The following is a 25,444-nucleotide window of genomic DNA, read 5'->3' as shown; positions in this document are numbered from 1 at the left end:
CATCCACAGGATAAACTGCTCGTGTTAGAAAGAAAACATCCAGTCTTAAATGCAAACTTCTTCTGAACTACCATTGAATACATTGGATTGTTTCTCACATGTGCATTTGTGTTAGAGTTCCTCGATTCAATGAACATGTCATTAGGCCTGTTCTCAGAGGAGATGTGCTGGTGTGCTTCATTTCAACATGATGCAGCTCTTCTCGCTCATTTTAGGTATTAAATATCACATATTTGGAATTATTCCTTGAGGGCAAGTGCTGCAAAGTCCTGAAATGCGATCTTTACACAGGGAAGCCCCTGTCCGAAGCCCTCAGTTCAGGTGAACGAAAGCTTCCCTCCTTCATGAGACGTGTTTGAGAGCAGGAGGAGAAGTGACCAATCAGAGGGCTAGAAGAGCCTGTACCTGAGCAGGTGTGAGGATCTCTAAAGCTGCTCTGTGTGTGTTTGTGTGCAGTCTCTCGGACCTATATTTCACCAGAAAACCCCTCTTAATACCGAAGCACGGGATAAAACACTCAGATTATGGAGACTAGAGTTGTTCTAGTACTTTGCTTCGCCAGCCTCGGCGTGTTTTCCGGCGCGCGAGGCGATAAAAAGGACATTTACGCGAAAGTTGTAGATTTGGTGGCTCCAGGTGAAGAGTTCCTCACAGAAGATGCTCTTGTCTCGGTGTTTGAGCGGCTGGAGAACCGTGTGCAGTGTTTCGGTGTGTCGTGTGGAAAGGTAGGTTATATTTGCGCACTTTTGGAGAGGTCGAGGTCCAGCGCGCGCCCGCGGCGGCTGAAGGCTCGTGCGCTACACCTGACTGAAGAATCGCGTAAATTACTGTTATAAGGGCTAAAAATACAATCTTACAGAATAAAATAAAATAAAAATAGAAGTTACGAAAGGTTTGGAGAGAATAAATCATGTGTAAGCGAAATAAAGAATCAGTGCAGTTGACAGAAAACTTTCACAGTGTCGAACAGGTTAAATGTTTAAAGGGAACGTGTGTTGTTATTGGTGTCGAGGTTTTTTAAGCTTTTCACCATTTTAATCTTATTTTATGTAATCCTTGGGTGCGAAAAAATACTTTTCGAGTGTATAAAAGAAGCCGTTCATGCAGCACCCGTTAGCCGCTGTTGGGGCATGTTGTCACAACGCGGACCTGTGAGACATCTGGATTATTTAAATGGGTTTAGAGATTTAATTTATTGTCTTTGCTGTAGAATTAAAACTGTAAACAATTATGAAATGCAAAACAATTCATGAAACAAAAACATTACAAAATCAGATGTGACAACTTACCCCAGCTTGGAAAAATTTATTAAAATTAATCTTAATGTTTTCCATTTTAGTTTTATTGTGTTCACAAAACTACAGATTTCTAGGTGTTGAAAACCAATCTAGCCATCTTGATCACCATAAGCATTACTATAAAAGGCGTTTGTGGAACTGGACTCTTGACTTTTTAATCTATAAATTACTGAGATATATGCCTATAGATTTGTCTGCACTACAACACAGACCAGCGTTACGAAATATATTACCAACAGTGCAAATTATGAACAGTGAACCCATGGTTTATAAGATAATCTGACTGAAAACTTGCTAAAATCATCACTGAGATCAGATATGTTTTTTTTTTTTTATCAATAATCAAGTTTTTTTGAAGTGGTGAAACACAGAAAACAGCCCTTATTTGATATCTGTACAGACTAATATAAGAATTACTAATGTAAAGCCTTAGTAAATTATTGTGGGTCTGCTCAATAGTTAGATTCTTAAATCTTTCTTTTTTGATGACACTGTATTAGCTGTGATGTTTTGACAGAAAGTTTTGTACATTGAACTTTATTACTTTGAAGATTGATTATTTTTATGTAATTGGAGATTAGTGTTTGTCCGAAAAAAGTCTTTTGAAATGTTTTTTTTTTTCAGTGGGTTAAATATTATCTTTTTTTTCTATTATAACTTTTCAAGTATAGAGTTTGAGGTTTGTGAGCAGCAACATATTTCCACAAAAAGACTAAACAGAATATTATTTAATATTAATAGATACAATTCTGACTTATTCTTGGATTCCCAGAATTCTCAAATAAATATCTGTTTAAGGCAAAAACAAAAAAAAAACAAAACAAAAAAAAACATACTTCCCCTGTTGATTGTTCACCATTTAATTGTTTTGTATTTCAAGATTTCTGAAATGTTATGTTTAAATATGCAAATGAGTCATTGTCTAATTAAATATGCACTTATTTGCACATATTTCCAGAACAGAAATCTGAACATTTATGAAGCCAGGGCCAAAATTCTTGTTTGATTTTGTCAACATATTAGAGTTGTATCTTTTTATCTCTCTGAAAATACTGTCAACAGCCTGTTTTTAGGAAGAACATGTTATATAAATGATAAACTGTATGAACAAACCCCTCTGAAACCCTTCAGAATGTTAATATAAATAAAAAGCTGCTTGTGTGGAGGTTTCTGATTGGGAAAAAACGAAAGGTCTTTAAAGATATGCATATAAATTGAAATCTACAGATGCAAATACACAAAGTGCAATAAAATAAACACTTAAATGTGTGTATTTTGGATGCTTTATTTCTGCTAGCTGAGAGAAAACCAAATGAGGAACCAAATTAGCCTAAAATCTCAAAATTGACCAGTGCATGAAAAAAACAACAACGGTTTTGCCTGTATATTGTCTTGATTTAAATACAAAACAGTTGCATTAAATACAACAGTTATATAGTTTCTTATCTAGACTCCATCATCCCATTATGGAAGCTTGTTTTCGCCATGGAATAAAACAATTTAAAAGATAACTGACTTTTATATCACAATTTTACAATTGCGAGTTATAAAGTCAGAATTGCAAGATATAAACTTATCTTATATAAAGTCCAGTTCTGAGGAAAAAAAACACTGACTTATTTCTCAGAATTGCTAGTTAATATCTCACACTTCTGACTTTATAATTCGCAATTGTGAGTTACATTTTTAAGTAAAATCAAACTGGCTGTACAAGTCATTTCAACTCTTTTTAAAATCTTGTTGAATCTTGAATAACTTAAAGTTGAAATTGGTCAAATTATCTTGATGAGCTAAAGTGATGGACATTACATCTGTTATCTTTTACGTGAAGAAGAGAAGATCTACGCACCAACCCAAACGAGCGTTCAGACGGCACGCAAAAGCTTGCTCGTAGCCTATACGCCGAGTTTCAGTTCATTTTTGTGACGCGCTCCACAAAATCCACTTAAAGGAAACCGAGACGGCATAAAGCAGCATCCTGTTAGTTTTCTTGATTTTACAAAAGCACAATGTTTCATTTTAATTGTGAGTGTACACAAATAAAAAAGGTTTTATTATAGACCCTTTACAGTTTCCAATGATGCATTACTCTTATCTACTCTTATCTGTATTACCATAACTTTCTGTGATTTCTTGAAAAAGTGTAATATTGAATTGTGCGTATATATTGACTGATTATATCTCAACACTGCTTGTGTGCTCCCGGGGGCGGGGCTTATGTAAATTTTAGGGTTGGTGATGTCACTAACCCGGGAGGAATGTCGTGTAGTCCGTACAAGCCGTTTTTAAAAGCAAATATCTCCCTTTGCTTTGAACTTTGAGCGTTGTAACTTTGCAAATGTTGTTTATGCTCAAACAGCAACATCACACACTAAATAAAGTTAGAAAAGTGAAGTCATAATCAACCACCCCTTTAAGTTGTTTCCACTGCAATAATGAGACAAGATCATTTAGCACTGGGCCGATTTGTGTCGTGGTCCAGTGAAGTAGATGCCAGTTTTTCTCCTTGTCGCTCATATTTCTGGGATTTCTTGAAAAAGCACAATATTGAACTCTATGCATCCGTGATTATCTCTATGCATCTCTCTCTCTCTCAGTGTCTTTCAGTGGAGGGTCTCCATCAGCTGTTGAACTACAGCAGTTCACAGGGGCTCCAGATGGAGGATTTCTTCACCATGGCTCCTGGATGCTGTTTGTTCCTGAGCGCTCCGGCTGAGACCTGCAGGGCCGTTCACGAGGGCCAATGGGGCGTCGAAACCGATCGCTTCATCCAAACCGTCCTCGGCCACAACCACGATCACAACACCTCCACCACCGCTCATCCTCCTCACGGAGACATCAGTGACTATGAGGGATTGGAGAATCTGTTTCACGAAATGGAGAAGTACTATCAGCCCGACACACATGAGGTGTGTATCATATTTCATTTACATGTTGTTTAGTGCATGCTCATGGTCAGTGTTAGGGAAAGTTACAATATTGTGTTACTCCCAAAAAAAGTAAATAATTGCGTTGCTTAGTTACGTTTTATGAGAAGTAATGCTTTTTCTCACTTGTGCTGGGCTTGCTTGTTTTTTTTTTTAATGGCATCAAAAAAAGTTTTTATTTTTGGCAAATATTAATGCCCTTTCACTACGAAAGTGAAATGAATAATCCTCAGATTGATGGAAATGCATATTTACTCCTGTACAATAGAGGGCGCCGCTCAAACAAACCATTCTGCTGTTCTGGATTAAAGAACAATAGGAGACAGAAGAAGGAAGTTCAACACTCTTATTTCTAAATCTTATCTAAACTCATTCTTGTTTATTAATATGGTTGAATTAGATCATTGAAGGTCAGCAGCAAAGACATTGGTTAATAAACATAAAGTATATTTGTGTAATTTAATATAGTTTTGCGTAAAATTCGGAGATTGCATTTTACCGTTTTTATTCGTTTTGAGGAATACTGAATGTTTTCGTGCAAGTGAGATGAGTAAATGCATGTTCACATTTAGTCTAGAACTAATAACCATCATGTTTACACACACACACACAAACACACACACACACACACACTCACACACTCACTATATTTCTCTCAACATCGGGGACAGGAGAGCTGTCAGTCAATACATGTGAAAAGTAACTAGCGTTACTTATTTGAAAAAGTAACTTAGATATTTTGTTGTAAATTGAAAAAGGCTTTAATCTTGTTTAATTTAGTAAACAAGTAATCTGATTACGTAACTCAAGTTACTTGTAATGAGTTCCCCCGACACTGCTCACGGTTATCTGGAATGAATTGCAAAGGCTAATTGCAACTTGACTTGTGCTATTGAGAATGACAGCAAGGCTGGAAAGACAGGATTCAAGCTGACACTTCCACGCTGACGGACACATGCGTCTTGTGTTTCTCCTCCAGCCCTGTGTCTCTCTGAAGGACATCGTGGAAGAGAGCAGCTCTCATCACGGAGATCACGTGCACGTGGAGCTGGACGCCGTGATGGGAAGCGTCCTCTATCACGCTCTGAGAGGAGACTGCATGAAAGCACATGTGCTTCCCGAGCAGGAGTTCTTCCTGGATTACATCTTCAGCCGCTTCGGCTCGGAAAACCTCACGCTTCATGGTATGACTGGCTGACAATCCTGCAGGACACTTCTCCATAGTCTTGTTCTGTACCACTCGGCTCAGACTCTATTGAAATAAAACTGAAATAAAATATAAATAGTAGATGGAAAAATTTAAACCTTGGCAACTATTATATTTTGAATTACTTTTATTTTTATATTTTTATTTTTCGTTTTAAAGTTTTAGCAAGTTTTAGTTTTTATTAATTTTAATTTAAATTTATTTTAAGTACAAAAATTATAAATCCAAAATAAAAGTTTGTTTACGTAATATATGTGTGTGTAGTGTGTATAATTAATTTGTATATATAAATACACATGCATGTATATATTTAAGAAAAATGTGTAATTATATATAAAATATTTATATTTATATATAATATAAATTATGTATAAATATATATATACAGTATATATATGCAAATATTTCTTAAATATATACATGCATGTGTGTGTATTTATATATACAAATTAATTATACACTTTACACACATATTATGTAAACACAAACTTTTATTTTGGATGCGATTAATCGTGATTAGTTGTTGTCCAGCACTAAATATTATTATATTATTGTAGTTGGCATTTTATTATTATTATTTTTTTTATTTAATTTAAAAAAAAAACTTTTTTTTGTTTTTTTTTCACATAAATGTTTTTTAATTGCTTTAGTTAACAACAATAACCCTGCAACTAACTGAAATTAAATAAAATTAGTATAAGATGAAGTACTAAAATTACTCAAACTAAAACTGAAAAAAAAAAAAAATAGAGATATTTAAAGAAAACGAATTAAAATATTAATAAATTCAGTAATAATATGTCAAAACTACTTGTATAACTATGGAAGCTTGTTTCTGCCACAGAATAAAAAATAAAAAAGGTAATTGCGACTTTTTATCTCACAATTCTGTCTTTTATCTCACAATTGTGTGATATAAAGTCTCAATTGCGAGTTATAAACTCAGAATTGCGTGAAATAAACACAATTGTGTGTTATAAAGTCAGAATTGTGCTAACAGTAACACTCATACTTTATACTTCCCTATACGCGTGTTTTTGCAGAGCTGTGATGTAAGCCAGTAGCTATTGGCTGTTTAGACTGGATGCGCTCTTTGACGTCCTTCTACAAAGAAAAAACAATGATGTGGTCTTTAATGTTCTGAACTATTAACATATTTGCACTTCTGATCATGATTTTTTTTAAATAATGTTACTCTTCTCAGATTTTGAAGAGCTTCTACAGGCCTTAAAGCTGGGCGGAGAGGAGCATGACCATGAGCATGACCATGATGAAGATCACCACCACAGGAGAACGAGCCGTGCGGAGAGCCATCAGACCAACAGCAGCTGGGACACGGTAACCTACAGAGAACCTCACACACTTAGAGTAGATTTTGGAAACACTTCACAATAACGTCTCATTTGTTAACATTAGTTAATGCATTAAATTGAAATAAACATTAAATAAGATTAATACATGTTTTAGAAGAATTGTTCATTGTTAGTTCACATTAACTTGATTGTTAAATGAAACCTTTTTGAAAAGTGTTACCAATAATTTAATATGTAATAATTACTAATTTAACAACACATTTTCATGTTCACGGTTCTCTGGTGTCGGTCGATGATCACATAAAATGAATAATCACAGATAAAATACATATATATATATATATATATATATATATATATATATATATATATATATATATATATATATATATATATATATATATATATATATTATTGTAAAATTTTACTTTTTTCACATTAAAAATTACTTACTAACCTAAAACATTTTCTTGAAGTCCTGATATTTTAAGTTAATAAATATTTAATAATTGAATTAATAATAATTCATAACTGAACAAGAATTATGCATGTTCCCAGTTCTTTGATGTTGGTTAACATTAAATGCAGGGGGGGGGGGAACAAACATATACATACATTTAAAATGTTCTCACATAAACTATTACATTTAAGTGTTTTCATTTTGATTTCTTTTTTTCTTTTTCTTTTTTTTCTTTTAATTTTAAAATGTTACTTACTTTTTTTGCAATTAAATTAATTAACATTTAATGAACTCCCAAACCCAGTTCAGGAAACCCTATGGTAATCAATCATGCAATAATTTAAACAAACAAAGTAATACATTTTGGACACATAAACTCAAATATGGACGAATATGTTATTTCCCAGAATGCATTATACCTGTGTTTAAACCTTTGAATAGCAATTCCACTTTTATCATTCCAGTTGCAATTCCAGATTCTGTGGTTTGCAAAAACTTACAGCAACATAGAAGTGTGGCTTTCCCCTTTTATGGGGCATCATGGGAAATCTTTGCACGCCTCTGAAATCTAATCATTTAGCCGTGGCGCTTGACGAAGAGAGCAATCATGTGTCTGCGTGAGAAATGATCTGGAGAACTGTGACATGAAGGATGATGGATGTTGTGACGCGCTGCATGTTTCATCCGTCCACACTCATAATCAGAGTGAAATTAAGCAGTACATGTAATCTGAGCTCGTTTTTAATCATGATGAATGTTTCCCATTTCTTTAAGCTCACACGCGGTCTAAATAAGACCTGTCATCTGACATCCGTGGAATTAATATTTCAGCAAATAGTAAATGCGAGTGTTTCACGCGTGATTATCAGAGCATCAGCAGCGCTGCGGTGTGAGATGAAATATTAATGCCAACAAATGTTTTATGCATTTTTTCATTTGCATGTGTCCGTGTGGATTACGATGCGCGCGCAGACCTGTTTCAGCGCTGAAGAGCTGATGAGGATCTACGGGCTGAGCTCTTCATCACTGACCCGAGATCAGTTCACAGAGCTCAGTCCTGCTCTGATCCAGCAGATCCTCAGCGGAGGCTGTTCTGAGATCAGTCCGACGCCGACGAGCCCTGATTCTCTCAGCACCGCAGAGAGTGAGTGACCTGATCAAACCTGATCATGATTCAGATGTTAACACACCAGTCTCCTTGAACTAATACAGTCTACTTTGTTGTTATACTCATAATATACCACCATAATAATACGTAATGGGAAAATTGAAGGTCACATAGTGAAATATACATGGCTGATTAACATGTAGGCTAATAAACAATCATATCTCACCCCAAAATCTTAAGAAAACTGCTTAAAGAACATCAGGCCTGTTTGAAAGATTTTTTTTTTTTTTTTTTTTTTGCAATCTGACATCCACTGTTAAAAAAACTTATATGATTCATAAGTTATGACGTGTTTTGACGTTGCTCATCAGAATAATTTTTTTTTTTTTTTTTATAAGTTATACAAGATTCTACTCATTTTTTAAAGCATTTTAAGGTCATTTAAGTTGAAATTAAGCACATTAAAAAAATAATTTACTGTATATTGTTATTAATAATAATAGAGATAATATTCTAATTAAAAATAATAATTATTAATAATATTTAAGGTAAAGTAGGTTTGCAAGTATACATCATTGAGATAATATTATAGTTTTTATTTTATATTTATTTTATATTTTATTTTATTTTAATTTTTATTTTATTTTATATTCCTAAAAATAGTTAATAAAATAAAATTAATAGTAAAAAAAAAAAATAAAAAAAATATTAAAGGGTTAGTTCACCCAAAAATGAAAATTCTGTCAGTAATTACTCACCCTCATGTTGTTCAAACCCCGTAAGACCTTCGTTCATCTTCGGAACACAAATTAAGATATTTTTGATGAAATCTGAGAGCTGGATCACTCCTCTTGCAGGCTTATGGACACTATAACTTGCTGGCCCAGAAAATGTATTAAAGACATTGTTAATATAGTCCAAGTGACTCCAGTGGCTCAATCTTAAGTTTATAAAGCGACGAGAATACTTTTTGTGCGCAAAAACAAACAAAAATAACAACTTTATTCCACTTTTCATTTCCTTCTCTCTGGGCCTCGAGTCTTTTCACGTAGTGTTTAAGCGTAGCGCGTCTGTGTTTCACGTCACCACGTAGGCTCACTATTGGGCGACTCTGGTCATGTGTGATACGTGGTGACGTGCAACACAGACGCGCTACGCTATTACACTACGTAAAAAGACTCGAGGTCCAGAGAGAAGGAAATGAAAAGTGGAATAAAGTTGTTATTTTTGTTTGTTTTTGCGCACAAAAAGTATTCTCGTCGCTTGATAAACTTAAGATTGAGCCACTGGAGTCACTTGGACTATATTAACAATGTCTTTAATACATTTTCTGGGCCAGCAAGTTGAGGTGTCCATAAGCCTGCAGGAGGAGTGATCCAGCTCTCAGATTTCATCAAAAATATCTTAATTTGTGTTCCGAAGATGAACGAAAGTCTTACGGGGTTGGAACAACATGAGGGTGAGTAATTACTGACAGAATTTTCATTTTTGGGTGAACTAACCCTTTAAAGACCCAAAGATCTCAATATGAACTCATACATTATCATTTAATCTCAGTGAGTGAAAAATACTGTGTTGTAAAAGACTATAAGTCACATTTATTTAGAAGTATGAATTGTATTTATTAACCGAAGTGATCTAAAGTGACTTCAAATCCTGCAGCGTTTCCTCGTATCAAACCTGATTCTGCCGAGTGCAGTGTGAACGGTGTGCCGGAGCTCAAAGCTCTCGTTTGTGGTGTTGATCCACACACACACACACTCACTGAATGCCTCCTCTGTGCGCAGGGTACGGATACGCCACGCTGGCGAACCTCATCATCTGTCTGATGGCCATGTTTGGGATCGTGGTGCTGCTGTTCACGGCCTGTACGCAAGTGTTCGAGCTCTGCATCCAGTTCTGCATCAGTCTGGCGGTGGGCTCGCTGACGGGAGACGCTCTGCTGCATCTGCTGCCCGCGGTGACACTACATTTCTGCCCTTTCTGCATCTCATAGGCAAAATATGAGGATTTTATGCTGGGAAAATGTCTAAAAATATAGTTAAAAGTGTGAACACAGTATAGAAATGGGCCTCTGAATAGAGAAATCACAATGCTCAACCTTTGTGTTTTATTCTCTTGAATGTGTGTTCACGCTTTTATGATAACATCGTCATATTTTATTACTGATTTGTCACTTTTATTCATCAAGGATGCATTAAATTTATCAAAAATGACAGTGAAGACAATTATAATATTACAAAAGGTTATATTTCAAATAAATGATGTTCTTTTGAACTTTCTATTCATCAAAGAATCCTGAGAAATAAAATGTATCACAGTTTCCACAAAAATCTGAAACTGTTTTCAACATTGATAATAATCATAAATGTTTCTTGATCATCAAATCATCATATTAGAGTGATTTCGGAAGGATCATGTGACACTGAAGACTGGAGTAATGAAGCTTTGATCACAGGAATAAATTACACTTTACTGTATATTCACATAGAAAACAGATATTTTACATTGGAATATTGTTTTCACTGTATTTTTGATCAAATAAATGCAGCGTAGGTGAGCTCTTCTTTCAGAAACGTTAAAGGCTCTTACAGTAGTGTTCAGTTCGTTACGGAAACGTTTCGGTCCTCGTTTAGTCAGACTGAATCTGTATTTGCATGATCTGAGATAACACTGATATTTAAATCCACTACGGCACATTTGACAACATCTGCTCATATATTAGTGTCAGTTTAGTATTATTTGAACACTGTAATTGTATTTATTATTATTTTACTTATCATTTATTTATTATTTATTTTATAACTGGATTTTTTTTAGTTATAAACTATATTTACTATATGTTCAGTTTTCATTTTCATCTTAGTTTTAGAAATTTCATTGTGTTTTTGCAATTTGTATTAGTTTAAAAAAGAAAATTCACTTATTTTTATTTTAGTTTGAGTAGTTTTAGAACTTGTTTTCAGTTAGTTGCCAATTTAAATTTTTTTTAATCTAATTATTTTCAGATGTATTTCAATTAAAAAAATGGAATAGTTTTAGTGAACAATAACAACCCTGCTTTAACCCGTGCTGTTAGTGTAAATCGTTTATTATTCTGACCTAGATTGAAATATCAGGTCATCATAAAACACTATCATGATTGTATCTTCTTATTAGTACAGTCCATCCCAAACCACGAGGCACGCTGCCAAGCGCAGGTTAACCTGTAACTCTGAAACCATCCCAAAGGGCAAAGGACTGTTTATTTCATATTTCATATCGCTGACATGTCGAATTCTTCATGCAACGAGATACAATATAAAGAATAAAAAATTGTAGTTGTAAATAAAAAAAAAGATTATAAAAAAAAAGACGTTTCTTTGCAATTAATTGTGAAATTTACTAGTCTTCACTCTCATGCCGTTCTGCATTCCCTCTCTGCCTGAAGCTCATAAACGTCCCGTTCAAGGTTTAACGGGGCAGAATGGGTCTCGGCGGCAGGCTTGGCACCACTATGGTAAAAATACCACTATGGCAAAGCTCGCATAGTGAAATATGCATGGCTAATAAACATGTAGGCTTATAAACAATCAAATCTCACCTAAAAATCTAAAGAAATCAAGTTTCGGCTGAAAGAACATCAAGCCTGTTTGAAAGATTGTTTTTGCAATGTGACATTCACTGTAAATACTGATATGATCAATAAGTTATGACAACATGTGTTTTACATCCCATCAAAATAAGTATAAAAAATAAGTAAAAATAAATTTTCACAAAACATCTTAATGTAATTTAAGTTGAAAGTACTTAAACATCCAAGTTGATTGTGCTTAAAAATTTAAGGTGGCAACATTTTATTACAACGTTGTTTTATTTTAATGACGTAAGCACATTCAAAATAATTATATACTGTATATTATTGATATTAATAGAAATAATATTCTAATAAAAAAAACATGAATAATATTTAAGGTAAAGTAGTTTTTTTATATTTTCCGTTTTCATTTGAATTTTAATTATAGTATTTTTTTTTAGTCTTTCTGTATAGTTTTTATTAATTTAAAATAGTTTTAGTTATTTTAGAACATCAAGTTAAACTAAACAAAAATGAGAAATTATGAAATAAAATTAAATAAACAAAGGTTTTAATACTTTATTTCTGTTAACGTTTATATAATATAAATCAATAAAAGCATTTTTTTTTATGGTTTTAATAACACTAGTATGCATCATGGTAGTAATTGCTGAACTGAATTTGACTTCAGGAGATTTAGGAGGAAATGTGCCGGATTGTAATGGACGATCACTCTCAGCCTGAAGCTCATAGAAACGTCCCGTTTCCCGGGTTAACGGGCAGAACCCGTTATTTCCCCCGAGCGCTGACATCGCCCACGTTCCCTCATCCGTTTAGATCCGTGTCAACATAACTACAGCCCTGTCATACCATGTCATCGGCCTGAGTGGAAAATAACCGGATTGCTGAGAAGAAAGTGCGCTCTCTTATTGAGTGCGGACAGGAGTTACTCTACAGCCCTGCTGGGAAATCAAAGCACAATCAGAGCTTCTGACTGGCGTTAATGTCATCGTCCGGCTGTGTTTTCATGGCTCTGTGTCTCTGTGCAGTTCTTAGGCCTTCACGTTCATGAAGACGGACACGATCACGATCACTCAGAGGAGAACCTGGACTATGTGTACAAACTCCTAGTGCTTCTCTCGGGCATCTATTTGTTCTTCCTGATGGAGAGCATCTTCTCCATTATCACCCGCTCACAACATCACCACCATCACGATGACGTGAGTATTCCGTGTCTCCTGAGCGTTCCCGTCCAACATGATCCGATTGTGAGTTGATTCCCGGACCTGTGTTCACAGGAGGAGTCCGAGGTCCATCACTGCGACCACGGCCGAGTCCTGCAGATGTTCCATAGAGAGAGACAGGGCAATCACTCCAGCTCTCAGGCGGATCTGGTGAGAAAACCACAGAAAAGTGTGGGAAAGAGTCTTTGTTAATGAATAAACTAATACTAATGGAGTCTAAATTCAGAAGAAGGGTTATTTTAGTATCATTTATACGCTATTATAGTTTTATTCATATTGTTATTTTGATATTTTACATATTCATTCTCATCTATCTATCTATCTATCTATCTATCTATCTATCTATCTATCTATCTATCTATCTATCTATCTATCTATCTATCTATCTATCTATCTATCTATCTATCTATCTATCTATCTATCTATCTATCGTTATGTCTATCGTTATGTCTATCTATCTATCTATCTATCTATCTATCTATCTATCTATCTATCTATCTATCTATCTATCTATCTATCTATCTATCTATCTATCTATCTATCTATCTATCTATCTATCTATCTATCTATCTATCTATCTATCTATCTATCTACCGTTATGTCTATCTATCTATCGTTATGTCTATCTATCTATCTATCGTTCTATCTATCTATCTATCTATCTATCTATCTATCTATCTATCTATCTATCTATCTATCTATCTATCTATCTATCTATCTATCTATCTATCTATCTATCTATCTATCTATCTACCGTTATGTCTATCTATCTATCGTTATGTCTATCTATCTATCTATCGTTCTATCTATCTATCTATCTATCTATCTATCTATCTATCTATCTATCTATCTATCTATCTATCTATCTATCTATCTATCTATCTATCTATCTATCTATCTATCTATCTATCTATCTATCTATCTATCTATATATCTATCTTTCTATCTATCTATCTATCTATCTATCTATCTATCTATCTATCTATCTATCTATCTATCTATCTATCTATCTATCTATCTATCTATCTATCTATCTATCTATCTATCTATCTATCTATCTATCTATCTATCTATCTATCTATCTATCTATCTATCTATCTATCTATCTATCTATCTATCTATCTATCGTTATGTCTATCTATCTATCTATCTATCTATCTATCTATCTATCTATCTATCTATCTATCTATCTATCTATCTATCTATCTATCTATCTACCGTTATGTCTATCTATCTATCGTTATGTCTATCTATCTATCTATCGTTCTATCTATCTATCTATCTATCTATCTATCTATCTATCTATCTATCTATCTATCTATCTATCTATCTATCTATCTATCTATCTATCTATCTATCTATCTATCTATCTATCTATCTATCTATCTATCTATATATCTATCTTTCTATCTATCTATCTATCTATCTATCTATCTATCTATCTATCTATCTATCTATCTATCTATCTATCTATCTATCTATCTATCTATCTATCTATCTATCTATCTATCTATCTATCTATCTATCTATCTATCTATCTATCTATCTATCTATCTATCTATCTATCTATCTATCTATCTATCTATCTATCTATCTATCTATCTATCTATCTACCGTTATGTCTATCTATCTATCGTTATGTCTATCTATCTATCTATCTATCTATCATCTATCTATCTATCTATCTATCTATCTATCTATCTATCTATCTATCTATCTATCTATCTATCTATCTATCTATCTATCTATCTATCTATCTATCTATCTATCTATCTATCTATCTATCTATCTATCTATCTATCTATCTATCTATCTATCTACCGTTATGTCTATCTATCTATCGTTATGTCTATCTATCTATCTATCTATCATCTATCTATCTATCTATCTATCTATCTATCTATCTATCTATCTATCTATCTATCTATCTATCTATCTATCTATCTATCTATCTATCTATCTATCTATCTTTCTATCGTTCTATCGTTCTATCGTTCTATCTATCTATCTATCTATCTATCTATCTATCTATCTATCTATCTATCTATCTATCTATCTATCTATCTATCTATCTATCTACCTATCTATCGTTATGTCTATCTATCTATCTATCTATCTATCTATCTATCTATCTATCTATCTATCTATCTATCTATCTATCTATCTATCTATCTATCTATCTATCTATCTATCTATCTATCTATCTATCTATCTATCTATCTATCTATCTATCTATCTATCTATCTATCTATCTATCCATTTATGTCAACACTACCTTTCAAAAGTTTGGAATAATTAAGATTTTTTTTACTTTAAAAAAAAAAGTCTGTCTGTTGAAAATTCAGCTTTGATCACAGGAATAAATTACATTTTACAACATTTACACATAGAAAACATCTATTTTAAATTGTAATCTTATTTCACAATATTACTGATTTTTCTGTATTTTTTCTTGGTGAGCAAGAGAGACTTATTTCAAAAACTTTGTTTTCCAAACTTTTGACCTGTAGTGTATTTATTTTTTATTAATTAATTATTCTAATTTAATTTAATTTAATTTAATTTAATTTAATTTAATTTAATTTAATTTAATTTAATTTAATTTAATTTAATTTAATTTAATTTAATTTAATTTAATGCAGGTTGTAAGAGATGTGCTATTAATGAATATTTTATTATTATTATTATTATTGTAGGTTGATGCAGAAAAAAAAGAGAAGTCCTTCGTTGGCTCTAAAAGAGGTGATAATACTGTGTGTTAATGACATATTCATGTTCTGCACGTGGAACGGAGTAAAATGAGCTGTTGAATGCAGATGTTCACAGTGGTCTTGTCTTCTCCTCCAGAGCAGCGTTTGCTTCCCTACATGATCACCATCGGAGACGGCATCCATAACTTTGCGGACGGCCTGGCTCTCGGCGCGGCGTTCTCCATCTCGTGGAGATCCGGTCTGGCCACGTCTCTCGCTGTGCTCTGCCATGAGCTGCCGCATGAGCTAGGTGAGCGCCGGACTATATGATCACAAATGCAGTCATGTTTTCAAATATTATTCAAATTTAAAATCGCAGTTTTCTATGTGAATATATATACTGTAGTAAAGTATAATTTATTCCTGTGATCAAAGCTGAATTTTCAGCATCATTACTCCAGTCTTCAGTGTCACATGATCCTTCAGAAATCACTCTAATATGAGGATTTGATGCTCAAGAAGCATTTATTATTAATATCAGTGTTGAAAACAGCTGTGCTGCTTCATATTTGTGTGGAAATAATTTTTTTTAGGATCGTTTGATGAATAGAAAGTTCAAAAGAACAGCATTTATTTGAAATAGAATCTTATAACATTATAAATGTCTTTAATGTCACTTTTGATCGATTAGAAGGATCATTTCCACACATGAATTGGCTCCTTCGAGTCCTCTGAAAGTCTTTGGGATGTTAAATAAATGTTGTGATGTTATTTCCATCAAGTTTTGGTCAAGATCTTGTATTGACAATGTCCCCTGGGTTTTTTTAAGTTCATTTTGACTAAAATGAACATGTTGCATTACAGCTTTTTTTTGTGCATCTCATTTTCTGTTTTGAAATTGTATTATACAGCCCGACCACATGAAAGTTTAATTTGGATTTAAAAAGGCAAATGCTTAAGAGTCTATGATTGGTTTATTATTACAGTGATTATTATGTTTCTATCATATTATACATTTGGCAACAGTTCTTCTAACCCACTAAATCACATAAAAGATCTTAAGCAAAAATGAATGCAACTCTTGTTGTTGTGATGCTATTTCCATCATTTTTTTGGTGAAGATCTTGTATTGTCAAAGCAAGAGTCCAGTGTAAAGTCTCCTCCAGAACATCTCAAACACTCTCAGTGAATGTAAGATCTGGACTCATGTGTGGAAATGATTCTTCATGTTCCTCACAATCATTCTTTCACAATCTGAGTCTGATGAATCTTCACTGTCCTCCTGAATATGACCATGATGTGTTTCCTACATGTTTAAGAAATGAAAAGCTACACACTCCACCAGTCAGTGTTAGAAGAACTGTTACCAATCATATATCATGATGGAAACATAATAATCACTGCGATAATGATCCAGTCATAGACTCTTAAGCATTTGCCTATTTAAATCCAAACAGCGACTTCTTTTGGCCAGGCGATATATATACACACACAAACACACAATAGGTCAAATTCCTAAAAAGAATTGGGTCTCTGCTTAGTGGCCATGGGAAATGTGTGTCCCATGGTCAAACCAGTTGAGAACCACAGGTCATAATGTGTGGTTAGCGTATGATAAGGACCAATGCCTGTTGACTGGTTTCAGTGTTTGTTCTGAGATAAACTCAACAAGTTGTGTGAAACTCTGCTGAATGAGAAAACAAGTGAGCGGCGCTTTCTGTAAAGACTCTTCACAGTTCCTGTTGTGAGTCATGGAACGTCCCAGAGAAACACAGATTAGATAGCATTGACTCCTGAGTTCATGAGCGCTCCTTCCTGGTTATGATTTCCTCCTCCTTTCTGCACACACACGAGAACGAACAAAGAATGAAGGGATTGAAAAATCTCCTGTCTGACAGAGAAATAAGCTTACACGCCTCTCTGTGCTGGTGGAATATTCATTCTCAGACATTTTTCTGCTTAGTTTAACAGATGACTTTTGATTTATGCATGATTGAAGCTCTTGATTTAATCTGTCATTTAGATTAAAATGCCCTTTTTTTTTTTTTTTAATAATTGTATTTATTTCGCTAGTAGTTTTCTTGAGTGTTGTTGGTTGTCTTATTTTCAGACCTGATTTTATGCTTTGTTTTACTCTTTTATTCTAAGCAGAGGAGGATTTAATGGCTCGGCAATCGCGTTTTTATTGCTCATGGAGACTTAAGTTAAATTTGTATCTCACAACTCTAACTTTATAACTAAGCAAGTTCACAGTATATCTCTTCAGAATTGTCAGATAAAAAGGCACAATTATCTTTCTTTTTTTTTATTCCCTTGCGAAAAACAAGCTTCCAAACATTTAACCCCAAAATCAAAAGAAAGAAATTTGAAATGATATTTTACATAAAAAAAAAAAAACAGTGACTGTGACATCAATGCAAATTTCATACAGGATCCTAAAATATACTTAATTTTTCTTTTCAAAATATTATTTCTTTGTTTTGCCGTGAAATTTCTTCACAGTTTTTTGGATTATCCGAGGAGCCAGAAACAAGTAAAAAAAAAAAAAAAAATAAAAATAAAAATATATATATATATATATATATATTATCAGAGTACGTTTTACAGGAAAATTCCATTTCAATCTTTCTAATTCAGATTTTCTTGTTTAATTCAACGCATTCCTTGCCATTTCTATATGTAATTATCTGTGAAATGTATCAATGACTTGTGAAATTGTAAGTTTTTCAGTGCATTAGAGAGATCTCAGATGGACTTTTTCTTTCCTACACTGTCAGAAAAGGTCACTGTAACCTTACAGTAGTAATATACACTAATATACACTTTCCTTGAAGTGTTCTGCCCCAGTAACACACTGTTGTCCCCTCAATGCTGTGAGATGTGCAGATGTTGTGTGAGTGTGTGCCGTCTCTCTGGTCTCAGGTGATTTCGCGATCCTGTTGCACTGCGGTGTGTCTGTGAAGCGGGCTCTTCTGCTGAACGTCGGCAGCTCTCTCACCTCCTTCATCGGCCTGTACATTGCGCTGTCCGTCTCCACAGAAGCCGTGGCTATAGAGTGGATCTCGGCGGTCACCGCTGGGCTCTTCCTGTACGTCGGACTGGCAGACATGGTACGTTACCATCTACTTCAGTCTCAGTGTTTTCTCATCCGTCAGAAACAACAGCAGTGTTTGCCGTCGAGTCATTGACTTTCTCTAATGCATTATTTCAGAGTTCACAGATACTCTTAAAACACTTCTTCTCTCGTTTCTCTCGTTCAGCTTCCCTCGCTGGTTCATGTGGACAGTGAAAGACCGTGGCTGGTTTTTGTCCTGCAGAATCTGGGAATTTTAAGCGGCTGGGGCATTTTATTGCTTTTGTCCTTCTATGAAGACCAAATCGGGCTCTGAATATGATGCATTCGGTTTAGTTTGTGCCTTATTGCTATATATCTGTCCGCAGAAACTACATATTAAACGTGCAATGTGTCGGAATATTGGAATATTGGTAACACTTTACAATAAGGTCTCATTAGTAACATGAATTAATGCATTAAATAAGATTAACTAAAGAAGAGAAATAGTGATAGAATTACAATTGTTCATTAATAGTTTATATTAGCTTAGGTCCATTAAATAATATTAACAGATATAACTTTTGATTTAAATAATGTATTAGTACAATAATTAATGCTTTTAAAGTATTATTTCATTGTTAGTTCATGTTTACTAATATTATGAACTTTATTGTGAAGTGTTACCTACATATTTTTAGTATTTTTGGATTACAACATTTGGATGGAAAAGCATAGAAAACTTTTGCACATTTTCAGAATCTTTTTTTATTTTCATCAATTCATCAATATGAATCATAAATTCACGGATGAGATATTCAGCCTTTAATGTACTGTAGCCACTGTCTTTGAATTGAAATGCTGTATTTTTATTAGTAAATACTTATTTCTGAAATTTATTTTTGCATTAGTATTTTTAAAGTAAGATATCAGCCAAAAACACTTTTGAAGCATTATAGTATATTACGCTTACTATACTCTTATGATTAAATTCTGCTAGAATGACGGTCAATTCTTTAGATTAGGATCAAATTCTCACTATAAACTATGACTTTTGCCTCAATAAACTCCTAATTACTGCTTATTAATAGTTAGTAAGGTAGTTGTTAAGTTTCGGTATTGAGGATTTAGGGATGTAGAATATGATCATGCAGAATAAGGCATTAATATGTGCTTTATAAGTACTAATAAACAGCAAATATTCTAGTAATATGCATGATAATAAGCAACTATTTGATAGTGAGAATTGGACCTTAAACTAAAGTGTTTCCAAATGAAGTTTATGAATTAAAATTGTCATTATCCACTGCTATAAATGCAACAGGTTTGATTTAAACCATGTCATGTCAAATCATGTCAAGACTCATCATATATATTTAGAAGATTATAGTAAATGATTATGGACTAGTTTTACGATACTTTGGCGAACTTGAAGCGTTTTTGTACATTTTGGAGCTTTCCAGTGTTCATTACCATTCATTTTCATTGAAAGGAAACAATCAGCATGAACATTCATTCACTTTTCCATTTGATCTGTCTTTAAGAATTTATGTTTTATAGTAATAATACCTGAAAATAAATCCAAACAAATACTAAATGTCATATTTGTCTCCCAGAGGTCATTCACTGCTACATATATCACACATATCTCACTCAGAGCGTTATAGAGCATGAAGACATGATCTCTGTGATTTCATATGCGTTATCAAAGTCATGAGGAGTCTGCTCAGTATTATGTGTGTGTGTGTGTGTGTGTGTGTGTGTGTGTGTCATTACTGGTGATGTTGTCTTCAGGTCAAACTCTAAACAGCAGGTTCACAGGGTTTATCTGGCATTATCGACCAGAACCACGCCTCTAAACCTCAAGACAAGCTCAGCAGAACTGCAGGATAGATACAGGTTAACATAACCTTTACTTAGCAGGAGTATTTTAATAGTGTGTGTCATCTGAAAACCTCAGGAGACTGCAGGTCAAATATACTGAATATTTAATAGAGAAACAAAAATACTGAGGATGGATGGATGGATGGATGGATGGATGGATGGATGGATGGATGGATGGATGAATGAATGGGTAGAGACAGACTGGTGGATGGATGGATGGATGGATGGATGGATGGATGGATGGATGGATGGATGGATGAATAGAGGGAGAGGGATGGATGGATGGATAGAAACAGACAGATGGATGGATGGATGGATGGATGGATGGATGGATAGAAACAGACAGATGGATAATGGATGGATGGATGGATGGATGAATGGATGAATAGAGGCAGAGGGATGGATGGATGGATGGATGGATGGATGGATAGAAACAGACAGATGGATGGATGGATGGATGGATGGATGGATGGATGGATGGATGAATGGATGGATAGAAACAGACAGATGGATGGATGGATGGATAGAAACAGACAGATGGATAGATGATGGATGGATGAATGGATGGATGGATGAATAGAGGCAGAGGGATGATGGATGGATGGATGGATGGATGGATAGAAACAGACAGATGGATAGATGATGGATGGATGGATGGATGAATAGAGACAGACAGATGGATGAATGGATGGATAGAGACAGACAGATGGATGAATGGATGGATAGAGACAGACAGATGGATGGATAATGGATGGATGGATAGAAAAAGATGGATGGATAGATGGAGACAGAAGGATGGATGGATGGATGAATGGATAGAAAGAGACGGATGAATGGATGGATGGAGACAGGGATGGATGGACGGATGGATGGAGAGGGGGATGAATGGATGGATGGATGGATAGAGACAGAGGAATGGATGGATGGAGACAGACGGATGATGGATGGATTGATAAAAATAATAATATATATACCGGTAATAAACATTGGCATATTTAAGCTATATTTGCGACAGAAATTATTTTTGGCCTCTTTTGTAAAAATGAACAAAGTTCACCCTCATCCAAAGCTTGTAAATCTTATCATACTCATAAACCTTGTGTCTGTCGATGTCCAGCTCACATGTTCAGCATCAGGTGACACAGACATCAGCGTTTACTTCTCGAGGACAGCGATTATATTAAACAGAGAGCCAACAGAACTCTCAGATGAAAAAGACTGTCAAGAGAAATCTCAACAATGTCTCGAACTGCTTGGATTACATTCCTTATCAAACTCCTCCAAAGATTCTTCCCAATGAAACCTCGGAAAAGCAAATGAAACATTATTTTTTTTAGCAGCAACATTTGGATGAATCTGTTTTTGGATGTTGTTATGATTTTTTTTTACAGTACATGAGTTTGCTTAAGGGTTAATAAATAATCATCCATATTAAGAGTTAAATGAAGAATGACCCTCAACAAATACTGAACAAACAATGACTAACGAAATATTAGATTAAGCTGATAATGAGAGCAAACTATAATGTTTCCTTCATTCCATTGCAGCATTGAAAATGTTTTATTATGTTTTTAAAAAAAAACTTTTACCATATAGTTCGCTGCATGTCGACGGGAAATAAAGAGGGGAAATTAATTCCTGACTATTTCTGGTTTGCTGACCCTAATAATCAGTTTAATTTCCACCCACTACTGTCTTTCAGAAGTGATTTTATGAAAAGCAAGCATAACCAGGTAATTAATATGTCAATCAAATTAAATAAAGTAAATAGAAAGAAGTAAAAGCCCGTTCTCATCCCCAAGTCGTCATAAACTGACGCTTTCAAAATTTCGTCAATATCTGACGCTCAAAGCACCCTTTAGCGTCCATATGAGACGCATAACCCTACCACAGACCTAAACCGAAGCGTCACATATGGACGCTAAAGGGTGCTTTGTGCGTCGGATATTGAAGCATGTTTGAAAGTGACGCTTTGGGGTGAGAATGATGTGTTGAAAATAGACATAGACATCCAGTTAAAACTACATCCTTATTATCTGTCAAAGTTTGTCCTGTCCAAAGTCTGGTTTCAGTGACGGATGTGGAGTGGTTTAGCCGATGGGTTCTGGATCTGGTTTATAAAGATTAATCAGAAGTAATTAAGGCGGGAGAGTCCTGAAGCCTGAACTACAGTCACATGAATACTCTAATCTCCTCACACACGCGCCAGTTTATGTAACGTGACCAACTATAATCTGGATTATAAAAGTGATCTTTGGATTGAAGTGTTTTGGAATGTTTGACATTCTGATCTGACTCTGATCCCTGAATCCACATGGATGTGATGGTAAATAACACAATGCTGCCCCCTGCTGTACAGACAGTGATAGTGCATGTGTGGAAAGACTGAAATTACACTGAAAAAATAAATAAGTAAATAAAATCACTAGTGTGATCACTATTTATCATTCAGGTGTCCTGACATTTGTTGCCCTCATACATGATGTTTCCACATCTAAAAACCACTGCTCGTCACTGTGGGAAAAACAAACAAAAAAGTTCCTGTTTAATTATTGTACTATGATTTGTGACACTTATATGACTCTTTTAATTTCTCTTTTCCTGTGTGTGATGAATTGTCACGTTTCATTGGGTATATGGTGATTAATAAAATTGTGTAAGTACAATGCAGTGACTGTAAAACATTATAGCTATGTTGAGTTTTGATATTTGCATATGGTCGTTGGACTGGTTTTAGTCTATTTCTGATTGGCCTTTGGGCTGGTTCTTCTTACACAGACATGGGAACCCTGCACAGCATCATTTTTATTTTCACATTTGTTCATCTGTGATTTTGTGAGTAGTTTTTTAGTTTCCCGCTGAAACCCAGAGATCAGGAATGGCCTCGATCACAGTTCTCCTCCTGATTTCAGCTTTATCTTCATCTCAGAGTGGTAAGGACTCCGTTTGTTTCATATTCTTACATGCACATGTGTCTGTAGACTGTAAAGATTATTTAACCCTCAAAGTCCAGTTCTTTTGAATAGTGTGATCACTCCATAGGCTACCTGTTACCAGGTGTTGTGCCTATTTCAACTACCTGCCCAATTATAAAAAGATATATGTGTTTGAGTGTCAACAAAGCACTTAAACGCGACAAGCTCGTAATCACGACTTCAGAAATGAGAAGTGGGAAATTTCCCATAGCTCGTGAAGGCAATGTTACAACTTTAATGTGCATGTAAAGTCATTCTTACTGTGTATTAAAATAACCCACCACTGATGGACATGCGTAATCTCCTCAATTTCTACTCAAAAACAAAAAAAAAACAAAAAAGCAGAAGCTTTGGACCTGGACACACGAATAATTTTGTGGATGGAAGGCCAATCGTGGATGGACGATTAACCACCAAATGGACATCAGGTGACGGTAACTAGGGAACGTTTTGAAGAAGTGTGTTAATGCAATATTAAATATTGCTGTATAGAATAGCTTCTATATTGAATGTGCATTAACATGTTATGTGAGTATATGCATTTAAATCAGTAGTTCCCATTCCCAACTGCACATTTTGGACATCTCCCTAATCAAACACCATTCAACTCATTAGAAGAAACTCTAAGATCTAATTATCTGAGTTTCAGATTAAGGAGACATAAAAACGATCCAGGGCCAGTGTTGAAAACAATGTAGTAAATGTTTATTTAGCTTGTTTTCTAACCATTGGGGTTTTTATCTTGTAGCAAACTGCAGGATTACCTGTAAACAGCCAGAAATAAACAGCTCCTGTAGCAGCTTCTTCAGCTCCCGACTTTATGGGACAGATCGTGTATTTTAGCACAAGCCATGTCTAACATCACAGTAATCATGATGACCCATCATTACAGGTACGGGTTCAACATTCGATAACTTCGACAGGTCTCTCTCTCTCCTCTCCCACACACTGAGCCACGCTGGTTTAATTGTATATTCATTCCAGGTAAAGTGTTCTGGCACTGCACTGGTTCCTAACCTCCTATATCCCTCAGTTCTCTGTGGTTTAGTGAGCTGGTCACTGGTTAAATGTCTGATACAGAGCTTCTTGCAACTGGAAGCAGAAAAACGGTCTCGGTGTGTGTTCATGAGTCAGCGTTTTCTCGGTCGACAAAAACTTAAAGTTCAGTTGAACTTTGAAGAAGCTGTATATAGTGGGGCAATCATATGTTTTCTTCTGCTGTCTCTGAAATTTAAAAACACACATTATTAATCGGCTCGTCTGGCTCGAGAAAACAATGATGGAAATAAGTGAGTTGTACTATTTCAAAACAGAAGTGCACATCATCTACTGTAGGTTGTCAGGTTTGCTGTGGGTTAATTCCCCCCGCTGGTTAAAGGTTTCACATATTGCACAAACTGTAGCTGAAATGCTTGTATTGACATTTAACATTCTACCAGTGATAAAACTGTGCTAGATGATGTGTTTTGTGAGTGATAGATTATTATAAATATTCTCAGCCCTCTTTAATCAAAAATGCACATCTGTGGGAAGAAATGATCAAGCTTCTTCAAAGATTCTCATTCAGGTTTCATGACATTTGTTGCTCTCATACATGATGTTTCCACATCTGAAAACCACTGCTCGTCACTGTGGTAAAAACAAACAAAAAAGTTCCTGTTTATTTCTTGTACTTAATATGACTCGTGACACTTTTCTCTTTTCATTTCTCTTTTCCTGTGTGTGATGAA

The 25,444-nt window shown here is 34.6% G+C and overlaps 1 protein-coding gene across 1 annotated transcript; it reads left to right on the top strand.

The window, feature by feature from the left end:
- The first annotated feature begins 407 nt into the window (after nt 1–407).
- Nucleotides 408–20,456, top strand: slc39a4 (solute carrier family 39 member 4). The gene is made up of 12 exons (XM_081376568.1): nt 408–725; nt 3,896–4,207; nt 5,205–5,409; nt 6,637–6,770; nt 8,178–8,349; nt 10,101–10,273; nt 12,919–13,089; nt 13,168–13,263; nt 15,810–15,855; nt 15,961–16,113; nt 18,726–18,913; nt 19,064–20,456. The coding sequence occupies exons 1-12, from the start codon at nt 525–527 to the stop codon at nt 19,190–19,192; spliced, it is 1,980 nt and encodes a 659-aa protein (XP_081232694.1). The 5' UTR covers nt 408–524; the 3' UTR covers nt 19,193–20,456.
- Nucleotides 20,457–25,444: the final 4,988 nt, after the last annotated feature.

The sequence above is a fragment of the Scardinius erythrophthalmus genome (assembly GCF_964197995.2).
Source record: "Scardinius erythrophthalmus genome assembly, chromosome: 10".
In the NCBI taxonomy this organism is placed as follows: Eukaryota; Metazoa; Chordata; class Actinopteri; order Cypriniformes; family Leuciscidae; genus Scardinius; species Scardinius erythrophthalmus.
This window is presented reverse-complemented; position numbering and strand designations above follow the sequence as displayed.

Bases quoted from the DNA above. Each gene is read 5' to 3' on its own strand.
- slc39a4 (XM_081376568.1), top strand. From the start codon at position 525: ATGGAGACTAGAGTTGTTCTAGTACTTTGCTTCGCCAGCCTCGGCGTG. The intron at 13,264-15,809 runs GTGAGAAAACCA...TTATTATTGTAG, and splicing joins CCAGCTCTCAGGCGGATCTG to GTTGATGCAGAAAAAAAAGA. The intron at 16,114-18,725 runs GTGAGCGCCGGA...CTCTGGTCTCAG, and splicing joins TGAGCTGCCGCATGAGCTAG to GTGATTTCGCGATCCTGTTG.